Below are 18212 nucleotides of genomic sequence, written 5' to 3' on the forward strand. Positions count from 1 at the left end.
TTTTGCAAAAACCCAGTACCAATCCTCTGTCTTGCTTGTCCACATGCCAACCTCAGTATCATTTAGTGGCTTGTTTTTCAGATGGGCTTCCCCCCTACCCCAGCATTAATAAATTTTGTTTCATGTAAGAAAATAAAAAGAATCAGAAACTGAGCTTTAGAGTTCACATAATAGAGAAAATACTTGGCATAATGTATTAGGAAGGAAAAAAAAACTCAACTCTCAGTAACACAAGACAAAAATAAAAGCTTTGTGCCGTATTTGAGAGAGATATTTCATCTGATAAGTTAGCATAAGTAAGAGCCACTGCCAGCTTTTACCCTGCTTCTGAGCCAAAACCACGTTGCATATTTCCTACAGGAATCAAGTTCATTCATGAGATGTTCTGTAATTAAAGGTTTTCTGTCTTACCTGTTCCATTCGATAGGCCATCTCTTTATGCAACTGTTGAATAGCATTTTTGGCTGCTGCATCTTGGGTTAAAAGTTTGTCTTTACCAGCTTTCACTTCTTTAATAAGCTCTTCTATTCTTGCTTCTAGCTAGAAGACAACATTATGATATAATTACAGGAAAAATAAGACTTTGATCATGTTTTGTACAGGCAGGAACATTTCACACAAATTATATGCCTCAACAGACCTTTACCTGTACTTTACACTTGTCAAGCTGCAACTATCCGTATCAACGCCTAGCTTTGTATTCAAGTACAAGCATGAAAGATGTCAATTTTCATCTTCAGTGACACAACTGCATCAAATGAGGTAGAACAGTAGGCACAGTAGTTTATTACAGAAAAAAAATTAGATTGACAGCAAATGCTGAGATGCTGGCTGCTGGCTGCAGTAGCTTCACCTTCTACCCTTTCGTTGCTATCCCTGTGCCACCACCTCCAGCCTGCACTGCGCTGGCAAAGAAGTCACGCGTCCGTGCTGAACTGGACTGGGAATTAATTCAGTGAAAAACAACTCAGCAAATACAAAGGTGGTGCTTAGTCACTGTGCTGGCACGTTTCCTTAGGCACCCAGTGAACTAGGTGAGACCTGATCCAGCTGAAGAACAACCACCGACGCTCAGCTGAACACCTCCCCGGGCAGGCTCGCTGAACAGCCGCACAGGCATGGCCAAGAGGAAACAGCACTCGCACAAGGGCGAGTGGTGGCGAGACAAGCTGTGATGCTGCCCTAAGGCTGCTCAAACTGTGCCTTAAGGACAACCCTCTCATTACCAAGAGCCATTTCACCAAGGCCTGCCTTTTTTGTGGGGAAGAAAGGTGTAAAAGAAGAAAGATGCCACTGTCAGTACCTCATTTCTGTGCAACCTAAGCTACAACACAAAGCAAACACAAGCTAAAATACTTGTTGCCACACAGTGAATTTGATCACACCCTCTTCAGTTTTGCAAGTTGAATCATTGCCTAGCACACAAAACCTTTGTTTTTATTTATTTTTAAACGTGCAAGCATGCATAAACATTTTACTTGCAGTTGCGAGTGCTGCCAAACTTTCATTTCCTTGAAAGCTACCGGGACGCATTAATTCAGAAATCATCACATTAAAAACATTCACTTCAACAACGAGAAAACAAAACCCAACAACTCAGGTGTTTCTCACTGCACTGTATCTCACAATTCCAGCTGCTATCCAACTACGAGTATTACACCAAAGCAGCATTTTCTGAAACCACCTCCAAACATCCGTATCAGGGATCTTACTCATGGGACTAGAAACCAACATGTGACTCCCTCACGAATGTTGTAATAGAGCAGCAGTGACACCCGAAGCGATACCTTTCCCTCCTACACTAATGCCAGCCTACACCAACACAAACTCTATGCTCCTCTTTGGCCTGTCATGGTTCTGAACCATTCACTGGCCAAATGTAGCATATAGTAATACCAAAATAACGTGTAAGGCCACAGTTAACATGCTGTAACCTTTACATACGTTCCACATAACCATTAGCACTTACAAGTCCACCTACAGCCATTCACCTCTATTGCCAGATGCAGTAGTTAACAACAGAAGGTAAAGACTACTACAAAAAAAATGAGGCATGATAAAACACTTTCCTAAGATTCCCCTTCTGTCTAAATACAAGAAATAAATCATCCTAAAAGACTGAACTCGCCATTTTGCAAAAAGGCTTACGAGGCCTGTAACATACACAGTCTCCAGCAGGAAGACAAGGTACACACAACGCGCCTATCAAGGCAACTCATCAAGCTGAACTCCCTGAACACCTAAAATGAATTGCTGGATTCAGATTGCTTAGCCAGAGGCACTGAGCACTTTCAGCCAGTTAATACTTCTTGGAATGGAAGAATTGTGAGGATAAATCCAAATACTCAGAATACATGAGCACGGGCACTCCTTCCTTCTCCCCTATGCTACCACATATTCTATTAAACAGGGGCACCACATACAGGTGAGATACTAGCTGCCACTTCTGTTTCGTTGTCTGTACCTGTTTAATGATGTTGAGGTGCTGCTTTTCTGTTTCTGTTCGCTTTTTCAGTTCATCTTTTAAGCTGTCCTTTTCCGAGCAAATGTCCAAAATCAGTTCTTGATGTTTTTTATTTTCTTTAATCAATCTGTAAAGAAAAAGAAACAAAATGTAAGGTACTTCAGTACTGTATTTTTGATTTATTTATTTTGAGATACGTTTCTTCCTTCTTGACTGCAAATCCTATTGCAATTAGAGCCAGAAACACTAATGAACTCCACCAAAGCCTTAGAAAAACAAAAGCATGCTGTGCCTATGAAGCTTAACTCTAAACCAGCCAGCAGCATCTTTCTGATGAGAAAATGCTTGCTTCCAGCATTCTGGGGTTTCTACTGCCCCTGACGATGTGAGATATTTCATGCCTCTATGCCACTCCAGAACTAGCAGCAGGCTCTGTAAAGGTTAACAATTTTAAGGTGCTTTTGTACACAGTAACTTCCAACCACAGAGCTCCCCAGTCAGAGCTCTGAAAACACAGGCAGCGCGTTCGTTTCCTGGATCGGCACAAACTCTCACAGCAGCCTTTGAAGTCCACAACCTGCTAAGATATAGGACTTAGCAAATCTGGGTTCCATGTACCTACAACAGGATCTGTGCTCATAGCCCTTATAAAGTTAAAATGTTTAGCTACAGTTTGTTCCTTTGCAGCTGTTTGAAGCCTGAGTTGAGGCTGACACCTTGACAATACTAGATTTAGCCTGACCTTCTAGCAGTGCAATATGTGAAACTCAGAAGTCATACTGTCAGAGTTGCTGAGTAAACAGTCTCAAATGTACTTAAATGGTTAAAGACACGGTTAGGTAGTGGGTATTTCCAAAAGCACCTAGGCAAGTTAGGCCACCAACCGCATGAATTTGTGTGCCGTATGTATTTACCCGAACAAGATATTTAAATACCCCTTTAGACTCATACTTTCATCTTCAGCTTCCCTCCTTCAAAAACTATTTTCTAAATAAACAAGACTTCCAAATTACAAGAACTTCAATACCACCAACGAAAGCAAGCTTAGGTTAAAGAACAGTTCAGAAGTCAGGAATATTCCAAGATTACAAATGCTCAAAGGGAGCTGAGATTCACACAGTTGCTGCTCACTTACCTATCGCAGATCTGCTCATAAAAGACAGCTGGACTATTTCCAGAGCAACGTTACAGGAAATTCTTTTGATCATAAACAAAGGGACAAAAATCAGCCCAACCCAGAACACTCTTTGGACTAAACAAAGTATTCCACAGCAGCTTTGCGCTCTCGAGGTGAGTACCCAAAATTCAAAGGGATGCAGCTGGCAAAGAAAGAGACTGAAGATATGTTTATATAAAACAAATCTGTGTGTATATGTAATAAATACATATATCTACATGCACATTTGTCTCTAAGTAATTGGTCCACTGCTGAAAATACTGATCTGCCTTTGAATTTACTGTAAACAAATGTAAAACCCAACTGACTTGTTCACTTACCATTTTCTGGAGTTAGAACCAGCTACACACCAGTCCCTTCAGAGTCTCATTCCTCCTCCACAATTACTAAATGCATAATCACGCATACCCAAGCTTTCCCGTCATCAGCTCACTTTCCTCACGTTTATGTTTTATGCCACGAGGTCAACTGGTGAGGTGCAAGAGAATGCTTTCCCTGCTCTACTTTTTGGGAGCTTCTCCCCCTATTTTTCCCTCCCTTTGATGTCCTCCCGTTCCACGCTATCAGAATGCCTCGTAGGAAGGAGAGGGCACTTATTTCCAGCTCTGCAAGCAGGAATAAAATTAAAGTTACACACTACGCTTTGTTAATAAAAAACCTTTTTGAAGAGGTAACAGAACGCTAAAGGCCAAGTGGGGAATCAAAAAAATAAAATAAAAATCAATGAACTGGCTTTCGACAAATATGCTTCATGTAGCAGATGGTAGAACTACTAAGCCCAGTTGAATACAGCAAAGTTTAAGCATTTCAAAAGCCCCCCTGTACCATTTCAAATACAAAGAACAACTCTCAACCAATTAGAACTTTCCGGATTATGACAGAAGACTGAATTCTGATATTGCTTGAAAAAGAAACAAGCAACTTCAAACTCAAATCAAACACAAATAGTGAGAGTTCGTAATTACAATGGTTCGTTTCTTCGAAGACATACAGGGACAGAACGAATCTTGGACTATTTTTAAATACTGTAAAAGTGATGGTGATATAAGTAATTCTAGACACTGGCAAGCTATTCGACTGAACAGTTGGCCATTCAGTTCCTGCCAAAGCCCACGAGAATTCAGAGATCTAAGCACGCATTTTTATTTAAAAGTACATTCCACACGTAAAAATAATTCCTCACTTACTGACCTTTTTTTAAGGATGTTCATCTGTCCTTAAAACAACTCAGGATGCTATTTGTTTCATACCATAACGTTGTGTTCATGAATACGCATCTGAAACTTTTTAGTACACACATCCACAGCTGCAATGAGAATACTAAAATACTCACTTTTTTATAGTTTGCTCCTGCTCCAGGTATTTATCTTGCACGCATTTTTCAAACACAGCCAAGGCATGTTCACCTTTCCTCACACCGTTTGGACATTTGTGTTCTTTGGAAAAGTCTGTAGATAAGAGTTCAGACTCTATTTCCTTCAGCAAATCATCCTGTGAGGAAGTCTGATGCATGGTGGAAATAAGCTTCTTTGTGCAGTCTGTGTCGTAAGGGCTTTCTGAGTAGATTTTATCACTAGATTTTTTCACAAAGTCAGATTCCTCCCTTAGCTCCTGCAGTATTTCCATTAACGATTGTTCGGCCTGATTAGTTTTTGGATCTTGTTCAAATTCTTCGCTAGATAAACGCCCTGGCTTCGTGGAGCCCTCGACCCTACTTTCAGAGCAGGTACTGGCACCGCAGTCCGCTCCTCCGCTGTCGTCACGCACAGACTGCTGCTGCTCCTGTCTTTCCGCCAGGCCCCCGCGGCTGCTCAGGTCAATGTCTGACGGATCCTGGTCTGAGGGCGACAACCTCGGTTCCATTTCCAGGACGCCAGCTCCAGCTCCAGCACAAGCGATGTCTGAGCAGTCCTTCGCTCCAGGTGTTTCGTCAGCCCTCCTGTTATCTGGGCACCTCGAAGAGGCATTGCCCGACAGGTTGACTGGCTCCGGCGTGCCTTGCGTTGCTGGTACACATTCCTCCATCATTTTCCTTCAGAAATGTAGAAGGATTCGTATTAGACAACATGCTATATTCAAAATCAAAATTAAAAGAGATTAAGAAAGGGGAAAGAAAGTCTACTGGAAAGCACAATTCAAAGGGCAGAAACATTTACATACAGCAGCTATGCAGAGTTTGTTGTTCTTCTAGCCTTTTACGTCAATTCTCCAAGTTTTTCTGAAGGAGGGTGATAAATCAAGGAAAGCAAACACGAAGGAGTGGGACAGTAAATGCCAACACAATCAAAAAAATAGAACTTTTTTAGAATTAATAATTCTATGATTTAAAACCAGAAAAAGTTCAAGTAATCACCTCTGAAAAACATTTCAGATATAACAAATAAATATCTAAGAATTGTGTGCTTTTTAGCTTTCATTGTCCCACACACGATTTAAAAGCAACAATATGCCTTCACTCACTCATTTTTATAACACAGGGCAACTCCCTCATCCGGCCAGGGAGAAAATACTTCCTTACTGTCACATCCTCACCTATTACCCATACAACGAAACCTATCTGTACCCAGCAACCCAAAAGAAGGGGGCTGGGGGTGAGATTCTCTTCTCCCATCTGCTAGCAAGCAGCAGAAATCTCTTGCTGGATGAGCACAGATGGTCTGAGGCAGATTTGCTCTCCCAAAGTAGCTTGCAGAGCAAACATTTGAGGAGTTGAAAAGCTATGCAAGAAAGTGTTCTTCTAGAAGGACACCGTACTGTGATCCAAATAGCTAGAACATTTATGGAACAGCCTGGATATAAAGTTGGATCTTCTTTTTCAGGACTCCCAGATGGTCAGGTGTCTGGAAAGCCTGCTGGCATTTTTATCAAGCACAAGAAGCTCTTATCGTACCATTTCCATTCGGAGAAATTCATTACAGCAGTCATAACTTTTAGATGTCACCCTGCCCCCCATACTGGATAAATTAGACTATTTATAAACAGAAGTCAATTTTTTCATTTAGGAATTCAGCTTAGCTTTTCCAGCAATTATCTCGAAGGAAGCAGTAACTTTGCCATCTTGCAACATCAGGCATGTTTTCACACTTGCTTTCTCATTTGTTTAGCTTTCTCTCACACATTTCACACAACTAGAGCTGTTCAGCTACACGCTCCAGACTCTGCACTTGAACTCAGACCGAGCAGAAGCCCTCTGTGCCACCTGGCTCAACTCCTCCAAAGTCCCTGCCTTATTAACCAACACTTAGTACCACGGCTTACCCCATTAAAACAGAGGGATACACGAACCCCATTATGTCTGTGACTAATTGCTACCACTATGCACTAATAGATAAAAAAATCAGATAAGGAAAAAAAAGAAGTAGCCTCAGCTCAGCTGTTTCTATCAGAGAACACAATCAAAAAAGACCCACCACAAGTACCTGAAAACACTGCCGGGTAATCCACAGGAGGAAAATAGAAAGGGAAACTAAACCTAAGGCTGAGTATGAAAGAGAACATGCTATGGCAACAGTAACAAATGATCCAGTGACAATTCTACCTCTTTAAGTAACAAACAGACCTCTTTTCCTTTTTGGTTTCAAAACAAAAAACTAAACGCCACAGTCTCTAAAACAGTACAAATCAATGGGAACCAGAAAACAAATGGTAACTAAACTACAAATGAGAAAGAGGTGGTGAACGGCAGAGTTCTTACACAACATACCATGTGAAACTTTTACAAGGATTCCCAGTTTACAAGCAAATCTTCTCTGACATGAATAAAATTCCTGATTACCCTTGGCTTCAAGTATTTATGCTTAGGTCAATACCAGAGCCAATGAATCCATCTGCTTAGTTTGTCCAGCCAAAACAACTGCTCTTTTCGTAACTATCTACATTTTGATAGCTCCTAGTAATGAAAGTTCAAGATGTTCTACTGTTAATCTAAAAAAAATAAATGAAACAACCCCCATTTACGATCTAAATTGGCAAGCAAGGAAAATGAATACGGCAGCAAGAAAAAGCATTGAGCTCGACAGTAGCAGAATGCTAGCTTCTACTTAATTAAAAAGCTGTTAAAAATAATGATTGAGACTGGTACATTTAACACAGTCAATAACCATCAGATCTGCAAACAATGCCGTTGTTCAGAGGGAAGGCAGAAATTCACCTCCTACTATCTTGTCACGGGCAGCTTCCAATCCACACACTCAGCAGATGCCTGTTAAAAAAAAAAAAGACTGTTAGAATAAAGCTGAGGTGCAACTTTTTCCATAGCGGTTCCTCTAGTTTAAGTCCTTGCCGACACTTTCTCTGGAATGATCAGAGGGAAAATTCTGGCTCAATTTAAGACTTTTCTGAAGCACTTTCTAAAGTGTTATAACCCCCCCAACTTTGTAGCTGTTTGATGTTTTGCTGCCTCAAAGCCGCTCATGGCTGCCCAGCTGCTGCGGTTCACTCCCACAAGAAAAGAAGTGGTAAAAGCAGATAGGGGAGCTTCCACCTAAACCTCAAGGCCGGTCAGCAAACTGGATGGTATTTCTCCTCACATGAGAGCAACAGAAAAATAAAGCGCTGTTAGACTGTACTTTTGAAAGAATACTGATTTTTAACCTTGTCGTGTTACTTCCTCCTGTAAGTAAGACTCTGAATTAATATTAGAGACTAATAATAGAGATTAATCTATTCGGAAGCAGAAGTAAAGTTATTTGCATAATTCAAGCAGTTACAGAGCAATAAAATGCCATCAAGTCCTTATCCATAATATCATGTACTTACTATCAGCCATGACGTGTAGGTTTTGTATCAAACGCATGGGGAGTTTGAAGTGACTGTACAAATCTGGTAAAGCTTAAGAGTAAATTCTGAGGATTCAGTGTTCCCTGCAGACTTGCTCTGCATCTCAGTGGTGCCCAGAATGGAATTTCCTACATTAAGAATGTTCCCAGCCCGATTCCAATATATTAAATTCTACATCTGTTTGCCCACATCGATCCAAACCTGTTCCTGCCCTGAACAGATGTTTTCTTTCCTCCTGCTGCCACCGCACAGTACTAGTTTTCACATTCCTATTTTTAAAATAGAAATAAGATCTTATGCTAGGATCAGAATTTTATCTTCAGAAATATCCAGCCAAAGAAATCATGGGGGGTAGCTGTCAATGCAAATTCACCTTGATATTCAAACGTATCTCTTGCATATCCAAAGTTTCTCACGTCTACCCCAGGCAACTAAATAGAGCAGAGACCTCTTTTGTAAGGCCAGAGACAGAAAACTGCAGTAACAATAGCAAAGAAAAAGCTCCTGCTTGGTAAGCAAAACTGTGTGCTTAGCTTAAAGAGATCAACGCTGCCAGCCTAGCCCCAGCTGGTTGAAACGAAATATGATAATATTCGCTTCTTTCACATCAAGCGTACAAATACAGCAGGTCCCAAACACGCCTGATACACACTTGACAGCAGCTCGATGTTTTTCCAGGTTCCATCTACGCCTTCTATCACCCTACCTACCCTAAATGACTCTTCCAAAGGTCAGGGAAATAACGAAGTTGTGGTACCACTTCCTTACACACCAGCCCTACCACCAGGGCAAGTCTGCACACAGCGGGGCAGGAGAAAGCAAAGTGCTGCCAGGGGAGCACCGGCGCCCTTCTGCGTGCCCCTACACCCGCAGACGGTCACTCGGCCCCAAAACCCACCTGAGGCTTCTCCAGCCCTTCCACATGGGACCCGGCTCACGCAGCAGCCTATCTGCAGCAGCAGTGCGTGCTGAGACGCCCAGGGTAGGAACTGTCAGGTGAGCACAGGGAGGGTAGCTCAGCCCCAGCGTGCCTGCCTCGCACCCCCAGCGCCCCCAGGTACCTTGTGAGACTGCCGGGCACTGGCACGGTGCGGGGAAGGCTTCCTGCAGCCAGGCTGTAAGGCTGCTGCTGCTCTGGCAGGGCCACAGTTTGCAGCCTTCTCCTACTGCTGTAACTTAAATGTGCTTGTCTGACGAATTGCTGCTGCAAAACTGCCGGGAATCAAACTCCGGAAGATTTTGAGGGCCTGCAGGTACAGTGAATGGCCAGCACAACTTTTTAAGGGAGTGTCTCACAGAAACATACATGAAAGAAAGCAAATACTCAGGAAACCAGCAGCAGTTTTTTCATTCACTGCCTTTGGACCAGAACAGAAGCATCCCCTCTAACTGCTAATCAAACGGCAGAAACACGAACTGAGGTGACAGTCACTCGAGCTCTTCGGCTAAGCACCTGATACAAGACAGGTATTGATCTGGGGGGAACATCAAAAACCTTGCTACATGATCCTGTAAAATACAAAAAAATAATATTCCTTGTAGCTACCTTCAGCAGCAAGCACCCTAACATGTTGTTAAGCCCTGGCCTCGGGGGCTATCTGTAGACAAGAGGTAAGAGCACACAGAAATGCTTGCAGAATTAATGCATGTAAAAAGGTAAAACTTGCAAAGGAAAAAATGTACAGGTTGCTGGAATTTATTTGGATTACGTCCATTTACGTTCTATTGTCTGCAAGTAACCTATCTCAAGGTTTAAAGTGACTTAAAAATTAAGTCGAATAATGTTTAATATTTAGCTACCGTAACAGTACAGACCTGATCTGTGAAGTACCAGCCAGTAAGATCAAGGTCTTAACTTGTCCTATGAAATCCACCTGCTAAGTGGACAAGTCAAGCAACTCTTCCTCACGCAAGATTTGCTCTCATTCTCGCACGACGAGTAAATACCACGCTACAGCACGTTCGTTGGATTTCTGGAATGAAAAAAGTCTAATTATGGTATACCCTTGCTGTGACAATGTGTTAGGGTAGTAAGGTACCTGTTTATTATGGTATTTTTACAGGGAAATGAAAATAGAATTACCAGAAAAGCCAGTGATATCATCTCTGAACAGTAATTTGACTGTTTATTAATGCAAGACTTACTAGTCCACATTAAATAACTATTTAAGAAAGCAGTGATCAGACATTAATATTTAGTTCCTGGACTACAACCATAGCAGTTACCTGCAGCGATAAGAAGCCAATTAGCAGTTAGAAGACACATCACCTCTTTTAAGATCTCTTCCAACTCAAATGCTGATTTTAATACTGCTATACGTTCTGAAGAATTAAGAATTAATTTTCATATGCAGTAACAAAAATAAATTTAATAACTCTTGTTTTAGGATCACTCTTCCAAATACACTAAGAGATGACAATAAACGCCCGGTGTCAGAACGCAAGCCAGCAATGGATAGCTTCTGCAGGTACAGCTCGAGATACAGGATTCCAAATAAAAGTATTTCAAACAATACCTACACTGAACCACCAGACTAACTCCTCTATTCACCTTCACTAGAAGAACTCTGAAAATTTAAGAAGTTTTCTGTATTAGCAGAGAGCTAAGACCTACCACATTCATCTCAAACTTGCAGCTTTTCTCCCTCCTGCTCTCTGGTTTTCTTTTGCCTTTCTGCCTACTGCCAATGCAAAAGTGAAAGAAGATGCAGCAATACAGGTGGAAGGCAGAGGGAAGAAAACCAGCAGCAGTCCTTCATTCCCATACGTGCTTTAACAATAAATTCTCACTTCAGAGGCCAGTCACTGAGCACAAAAAAAGAGCAGTTTCTCCAACACTCAATCCTCCCTTTTCCTCTGCTGAAAAGACCATACACCCTACTTTTTAAGATGCTCTTGACACATTCAGCCATCCACCAGGTTATCCACCGTACCACTCAGAAATCTTCAGCCCCGTTCCAACACTGCTAATTTCCAGCCACCAGAAGTTAATTCATGATGAAAGCAATTCCCTGTGTGCTTCCCACTGCCTGCACAGCTCTCAGCAGGACCACAACCCTCCCCTATCCTGTTATTAGGGGCATGCCTTCAGAATCTGGTACATTTTAATTCAATATCATGCCATTTCAAACCGCCTGCCTTTTCAATCTTACGGAACACAAACATGATCCTTTTAAATCCTGGACTACAAAGACTTCCTAAGCAGATGCACCATTAATGCCAGCATTCAATTTCACGAAGCCGAGTTTGAACCATGCCTCACGTACGCTGTAAACAGCGGAGAAGAACAAAGAGGCTTCAGGCAATTTCAAAACACATCTAACGACTCATTAAATGACAGAAGTATAGGAAGCATTTTCTGAAGCTTGACTGTTGAGAAAAAAATCACTGACAGTATGGGAAAAAAAGAAAATGCGCATCTTGTCACCAAGTAACTATCACATTTGGGCTTTTACCAAAACAGAGTAAAGAGTGACAGAAGCATGGCACTGCCAGGACATGGGCTGGCTGTTCAGGTCAGTCCCAGGAGACAAAAAATCACTGCTGTAACAGAAAAAGAATATATTTAAGCTGCTGAGCTTAGCTATACAGTAGAAAAGCAGGACAAGGATGGAAAGAAAGGGACTAATGCTTCAGGAGTGTGTGCATAACAACAAAGACTTGCTCAAACCAGAGTGGATTTTGAGAAGCAGTAAAGGGTATTGAGATACGTGCCTCAGAGTGAAAGAGGAGTAAACGTTCGGTTAGCAAGAAGCTAACACCATAAATGCAGTTCACTGAACACCAGACATAGTCAGCATTAAACAACGTAGTGGTCAGCTGCAGCCACTTATGTCAGTTCCGACAATGAAGGGTTTGCATCAGCTTTGCATAGATGTTCTCCCCTCATAGCTGTGCTACGAGACCTTGGAGCAGAGCCTCTGGCAAAGAGAGCACCATCTCCTTTCCACCAAGGAGGCAGGGATGTAATCCACAAACCCAGGGAACCACAGCTCTCACATCAGCAGCTAACACCACATGTGCTCTTCGCCTCTGGAAATGTGAAAAGCATCCATATAGGCTTTATAGAATCCGAGACAAGCTTATTTTTAAAGTACAATGTAACTTACAAAGCCACCCTCTTTCCTCTTTCTTATCTGTCACAGCAGAGTACTCAAATTTCCTACAAGCAGTGGACTGAAGTCTAATGACTAAAGCTGCAGCAGCGGCACGATGCGTTTCAGAGTGGGCGTGGGACAAGGAAAGAAGTGACGAAGCGCTCCACGGCTCATGGGCAGCTGACACCCCCAGGCAGTAGGGTCCTAAGCACCATGACCAGGCAAACATAAAGAGCTGAAACACCCGGTGACACCAACACAAGCAGCCCACATGCAGAGGTATTCATACGGTCACGCTGAAACTGCAGCCCGTATCGCAAACTAGCTACGGAAACACTGCGCACCTCTACGCAGTACGTTTAGAGAAAACCCCTACCTACAGGACAGGCCCCTTGGAACTGCTCCAGAGCAGCTCTCTGCACTGGGATTAGAGATCCTTGCCTCCTGATCCGTCCTTAAACTCTGTTCTGGACCAAGAGCTTACAAAATAGCTGCTGTTATTATCCATCTTGCTTTTCAAGATGGCACCATCCCAAAGTAACACCCATTGGAGACTCAAGAGAAAATCTAAGTAAACAGCTTTAAGCAGCAGTCTCTTCAAATGCCCTGCAATTCTCACTAGCCTTCCACCTCAGTTCTAGCTTCTACACTCATCGTAAACTAAAGAGAAACTTCATTTAGCTCACAGAACCAGAGAATGGCTAGGACTGGACAGGACCTTAAACACAATCCAGTTCCAACCCCTCGCCATGGGCAGGGACACCTCCCTATTCTATCACCACAGAATAATAAGTACTATTTTCTTTACCAGATTACCCTAAAACAAACACATTAAAGTCACCATTAGCAACCAGACAACTCTCAGAATCCCAGAAACTGCTACTTCATTTTAATTTGGGTTTAATTTCCAATCTATTACACTTGGGTAAGAAACGAAGCCGCAGGACAGCTCATGTGCTCTCATACACGGAATGAATCTCCAAGCAGACTGCTAAGGAAATAACTGATGCTGGGGTAGGACAATTTTTTCCCTTCGTATCGTAGCGTTGCTCATTTTAAAAGCTACAATGCAACTCTTCAAGAACTTTTCACATCTTTACTAGACAACAATCATTTAATTTGGGATAATTAGTCAGCACTAAGTGAGTGCCAACCTGTCATCACAAGAACTCGTTAAAAGTTTTACTTGACAGCATGACTAAAAATAAAATGGAAGAAAAATCTTACAGCTTGTGTTAGCAGGCAGCTGAAGTGTAATCCTAATAATACTTTCACCTAGACTAATCTGAACAGACCAAACCTACCTTTGTCCAACAAGTCAACTATGAGGTTATTTTGTTTAATTATTTTCCTAAAGCAAATATCTTCAGCTATTGTCTACTGCTCATCACAGTGACTAGCAAAGCCCACTTCCCTGTTGTTTCCAGTTAGCACCCAGCGTACCTGTACTGGGCATGGCATCTTTCACAAGAGCTCCACCTCAAATCGCCTTCCCAGTCTAAACAGTGCATCACCAGGTAACGCTGCAAAAGAGGGAAATTCAACTCCAAGAGATAATTCTGTTTTCAATTGAAAAATATAAGGAAAAGAGGATTCACTGAAATAAATTCTTGTTTACGTGACCAGATATGAGAAGTATCTCTGCTGTATAGCTGCTATGTAGAGGGACAGATCAAAGATTTCAGCCAAGAACAGCTTCAGAGGAGATTTAGTTCCTAACTACTGCCTGCATGCCATACAAAACAGAGAGGGGAAGGCCGTGAGGCCTTGTACACTGACGGCCTTCTTGTATTTAGATGGCACATGTCGGAAACAGAAGAAAACCACCCAAGTCCCACCTACACCAGCTCTCCCAACATTAACTCATTTTGACCCTAGACCAAAGACTGGATATAGCTCTATACTAGACAAACGGTAAAGGGCTTACGGAGTATCAGCCAGTGCTGCTGAGAGGGAAGATGTATCGACACGTGGCTCCGTCTGTGTGGAAAAGCTGGAGGGCTACAGTGCAGACAGGACACGTACAAGAGGTAAAGCTGGCTGCGTGCTGCGACACCGAGCTCTCCAGCCCAGGCATAACTCGACACAGTTCCCGATTCAGCTCACACAAAGACCTGCATTGATGCAAGTGCTTGGAGAGCAGGGAGTGGAAGTGTGCATATACACAAATACTCTCTAGATTTCCTTGCTTGTATCAGTTTAACACTTAAGCTCATTTTTCCTCTTTTTTTAATCTTACTTTATATACACGCACTGATTGCATAGCCCCATGCTAAGGTGCAAAGCTCATCATCGCTATCAATTCTTTCAACGTGAGTCAAGTACTGTAGAAGACCAGGCTTACTCATACTTTAACTTTGCTTTTCTTTGTTTATGTCACAAGTTAAACAGTTGAGCAACACTGTATGAATTTCTTCACGGCATCACCAGGTTTTCTACCCATGTCTTGCAAGTGGTTAATATCACAATCCCATTAACTCCGCACACAGAGCCAAGTAACGGCACAACTCCAAAATAAAGTTTATCGGTTAAGGTTTAGTAAGTGGGACTGGATTTGTTCCCCATAACACAAGGCATCAGGTACCCTGAGTATTGCTTTTTTTGTCACTCTAGCCCCAGGCTCAGAAGCCCGTGTCTCAGGAAAAACCACATACGAGCAACACGGCCCTTTTACCCTGAGCTTCAAGTGAGACATACGGGATTATGCACAGACCTGCAATCTTCTGTGGGCAAGCTTCTTCAGCACACAACTCCTACTCTTCTCAGTAAGGAAAACTGGTCTCACCTACACTGCTCAGCAACTGCTGCCATACCACCAACAGCACCATTACAGTCTTTCAGGATTTTAGCATCGTGCATCAACTCTGCTCAGAACAAGGCTAATATCGGCCAGTTTAGTCACCACTACTGCCTCGTTTGCATTCGCTTTCTGACACTGACATTCTCACCTGTGCAGAGCAGAATGCTTTAAGGGAGGAGAAGAAATCCTCCCTGAATGACTGAGATCACAGCCTGGACAAAACATATATTCTACGACAGGTCTTCTCCATCGCTAACCGAGTTAGAAGTTTCATCCATTACAAAGCTGTAGTGTCATGGTATTGTATTAGTTAAGCTACTGGTCTTAGCTTATTTAGTATTGAAGATGCCAGCATATTTGCAATCAAAGGCTATTTTCAAATGTTCTTTCCAGAACATACAACAGGGTTGTGAAACTCCAACCAAGGCGTTTCTGTCTGCCTGACCTCTGTATACTGAAAAACACCATTCATGAGGATGGTAAGGCACTGCTGTTTTCTAACCTGATCTTCCTACAGAGCTTCTCCAGAGCCCCTGAGGGGAAAAAAAACAAACAGGGAAAAAGAGTTGATCTTTTGCAAATCTGAATGAGTCAACTGAGAGCTCTAAAGAAGATGGACTCCTGTTAATTAATAAGAGGTATTATGTAACATTTGCACATTAAAAACATCAGTATTCCATGCCCTTCTTGAAGATAGGATCATTTTCTTCTACAACTCCTCTCTTCTGAGACTGTTTTGCTTCTGATGAGATTTTTTGTTTCAGTTGGAGGCAGCAAGGTCTCAGTCTATAGTCTGAATGTAAGCTATCCGTAAGGACTACTGATTTAACACACTGCCTTTTACCTAATAACACCAGCCTATCCAGAAAAAGACTTGCTTTCTTCCATAACTCTTTAAAAAGCCAGCTTCAGGAAATCCAATATTAGCCTAAGGAAACGATAAGCAACATACCTGTTAATTAGGACCAAAGAAACCACTCTCTCTGTTTCGTTCCTTAGTCCTCTTCTCAACACTGAAATACTGAACTTCGCAATACTAATAAACATCTGTCAACAATACCAAATCAAGTAAGTCTTTTAAAACAATAGAGAATATTGTTTTAAAGCCAAGGCAAAAAAGGATGATTGAAGAATTCCAGAAAAAGACGAGAAGAGCTCAGAGGCAATAAGGTTCAAGTTTACATTCCCCCCCCTCTAAAATGGATGACATTTCAAGTGGACTGCCTTGTCTCTTGATGCCACTTCAGAATTTCAATTTCTTCTGCTTTTAGAGCTTAACCATCCCCTCCTAAAGTCAATGGCAACATAAGCATTCGTCGCAGTCAGTGATTGCATTTCTTTCTCAATATAAAAGAGCAGCTGTTTTCCATGCTGTTTCAACAATTTCCTTATACAGCAAAACATAGCAGGACACTGGTCACATGTGGATTTTTTAGCACGTTCCGCCTGTCACATTTTAACTTCTGGAAAGTTTACGCGATAAAGCAAGCCAACAACAAAGCCAGAGGACCCTATCCCTATCCCTACATACAGGTTTCAGTCCCACAAGAGATCCTCCCCCGGCGTGCACGGTCTCACTGGAAGCACACCCACGCCAGACCCACCTGGGCAGCCGATTTTCCAGGCCAGGAGCCAAACCCCACATACCTACACCACAACCCAACTCGCAGCAGCGTTCCCTGCTCGCCAACCCAGCAGGGGCTTCAGCAAACACCACCCGCAAAAACAAGGACACCGCTCACCCTACCGCTGGAAAATAACCTTCGTACTGATACACCATAAAGCTAATTCTCGTCAGCGGATTATTTAACCGCGTAGCGAGCCCCCCGCAGCCCCAGACACCGGGGCGAGCCGCCTAACGACGCGGAGAGGCCGGAGCGGGGCGCTCCCACATCCCGGCTTAGGGTCGCCCCGTACCGAGCCCCCCCGCCACGGGGACCCCCCCCCCGAGCCCAGCCCCGGCCCCGCACGGCCCCCTCACGGAACCCACGGGCTCCCCCGGGGCTGAGGGGGCCGGCAGCGAGCTGACACCCACCCGCCCCCTCCCCGTCCCCGCTCCCGGCCGCCTCACCGTGCGGGGAGGGCGACAGCTCCCCCATGGCCGCGGCCTGACACATCAGCCAAGATGGCGGCGGGCGGCGCTCCGGGCCCGCGCCGGGCGGAGCCATGCCGGCGGCCGGCCCGCAGTGGGCGGAGGACGCGCAAGGGGACGCGGGGACGTCCCGTGAGGGGCCGGGCCTGAGGTGTTCAGGAGAATGGTTTTGGTGGTGGGGTTGTCGGTGCTGGGGTAAAGGGTGGGTGGATGGTCTTAGGGATCTTGTCCAGCCGGAGTGGTTCCGGGATTCTGTCAGAGCGGGGTGCGCCTCACGGCTGGCGTCGTAGGGAGGGCGGTCCCCAGGAGGTGTGTGCCCCTCGGGGTTTTAGAGAGATAGATCCCGACGCCTCTCATCTCGTCCAAGATGGGTGTGCTGTACCAAGTAACATTCACCCCTTCATCATGAAGAGAATGGCACCTCACTTTTCTATTGCAGTGCAATAGCATGTGTTAGGGTGTTATGGGGTCTGGCCCCGGCGAGCATCTGCCAGAACTTCACCGCTTTTTGCTGAGGGGGTTAAAAAAATAAATAAAATTTGCTGGGCAGCAAAAGCCTGGAGCGTGTCTAGTGGTGACAGAAGCAACTGCTCCATGGAACACAGTTTGGAATCCCAAGGACAACATAAATGCCTTTTTTTAATCTAATAAAAATAAATTGATAGAAGTACATTAGCAGACGCTGCAAATGATAACAGTTGCATTTACTGTAGCAGCTTGGCTACCCCAAGCAATGGCATCTGTCCTGTAGGAACTCCTTAAACATAACGAGCCACTTGGAGTAATTGGGTCAGAAGGGACCT

At 43.5% G+C, this 18212-nt stretch overlaps 1 protein-coding gene across 3 annotated transcripts in view; it reads right to left on the minus strand.

The window, feature by feature from the left end:
- The window catches only part of CCDC186 (coiled-coil domain containing 186), a 33097-nt gene extending 15616 nt beyond the window's left edge, over positions 1-17481 (minus strand). Inside the window, exons 1-5 of one of the 3 annotated variants that reach the window (XM_080597746.1) lie at positions 17389-17481; positions 7792-7842; positions 4975-5673; positions 2465-2591; positions 412-540 (exon numbers count right to left, since the gene is read on the minus strand). In XM_080597746.1, the coding sequence (XP_080453872.1) occupies positions 412-540; positions 2465-2591; positions 4975-5669 (951 nt within the window). In that variant the 5' untranslated portion in view covers positions 5670-5673; positions 7792-7842; positions 17389-17481. Of the gene's footprint in view, positions 1-411; positions 541-2464; positions 2592-4974; positions 5674-5801; positions 7629-7791; positions 7843-8399; positions 13913-17388 lie in introns of those variants that run through there. The other 2 variants (XM_080597747.1, XM_080597748.1) reach the window with 2 other exon arrangements.
- Between the last annotated feature and the right edge of the window lie 731 nt (positions 17482-18212).

This window comes from Anser brachyrhynchus (genome assembly GCF_964034855.1).
Source record: "Anser brachyrhynchus genome assembly, chromosome: 6".
Classification (NCBI taxonomy): Eukaryota; Metazoa; Chordata; class Aves; order Anseriformes; family Anatidae; genus Anser; species Anser brachyrhynchus.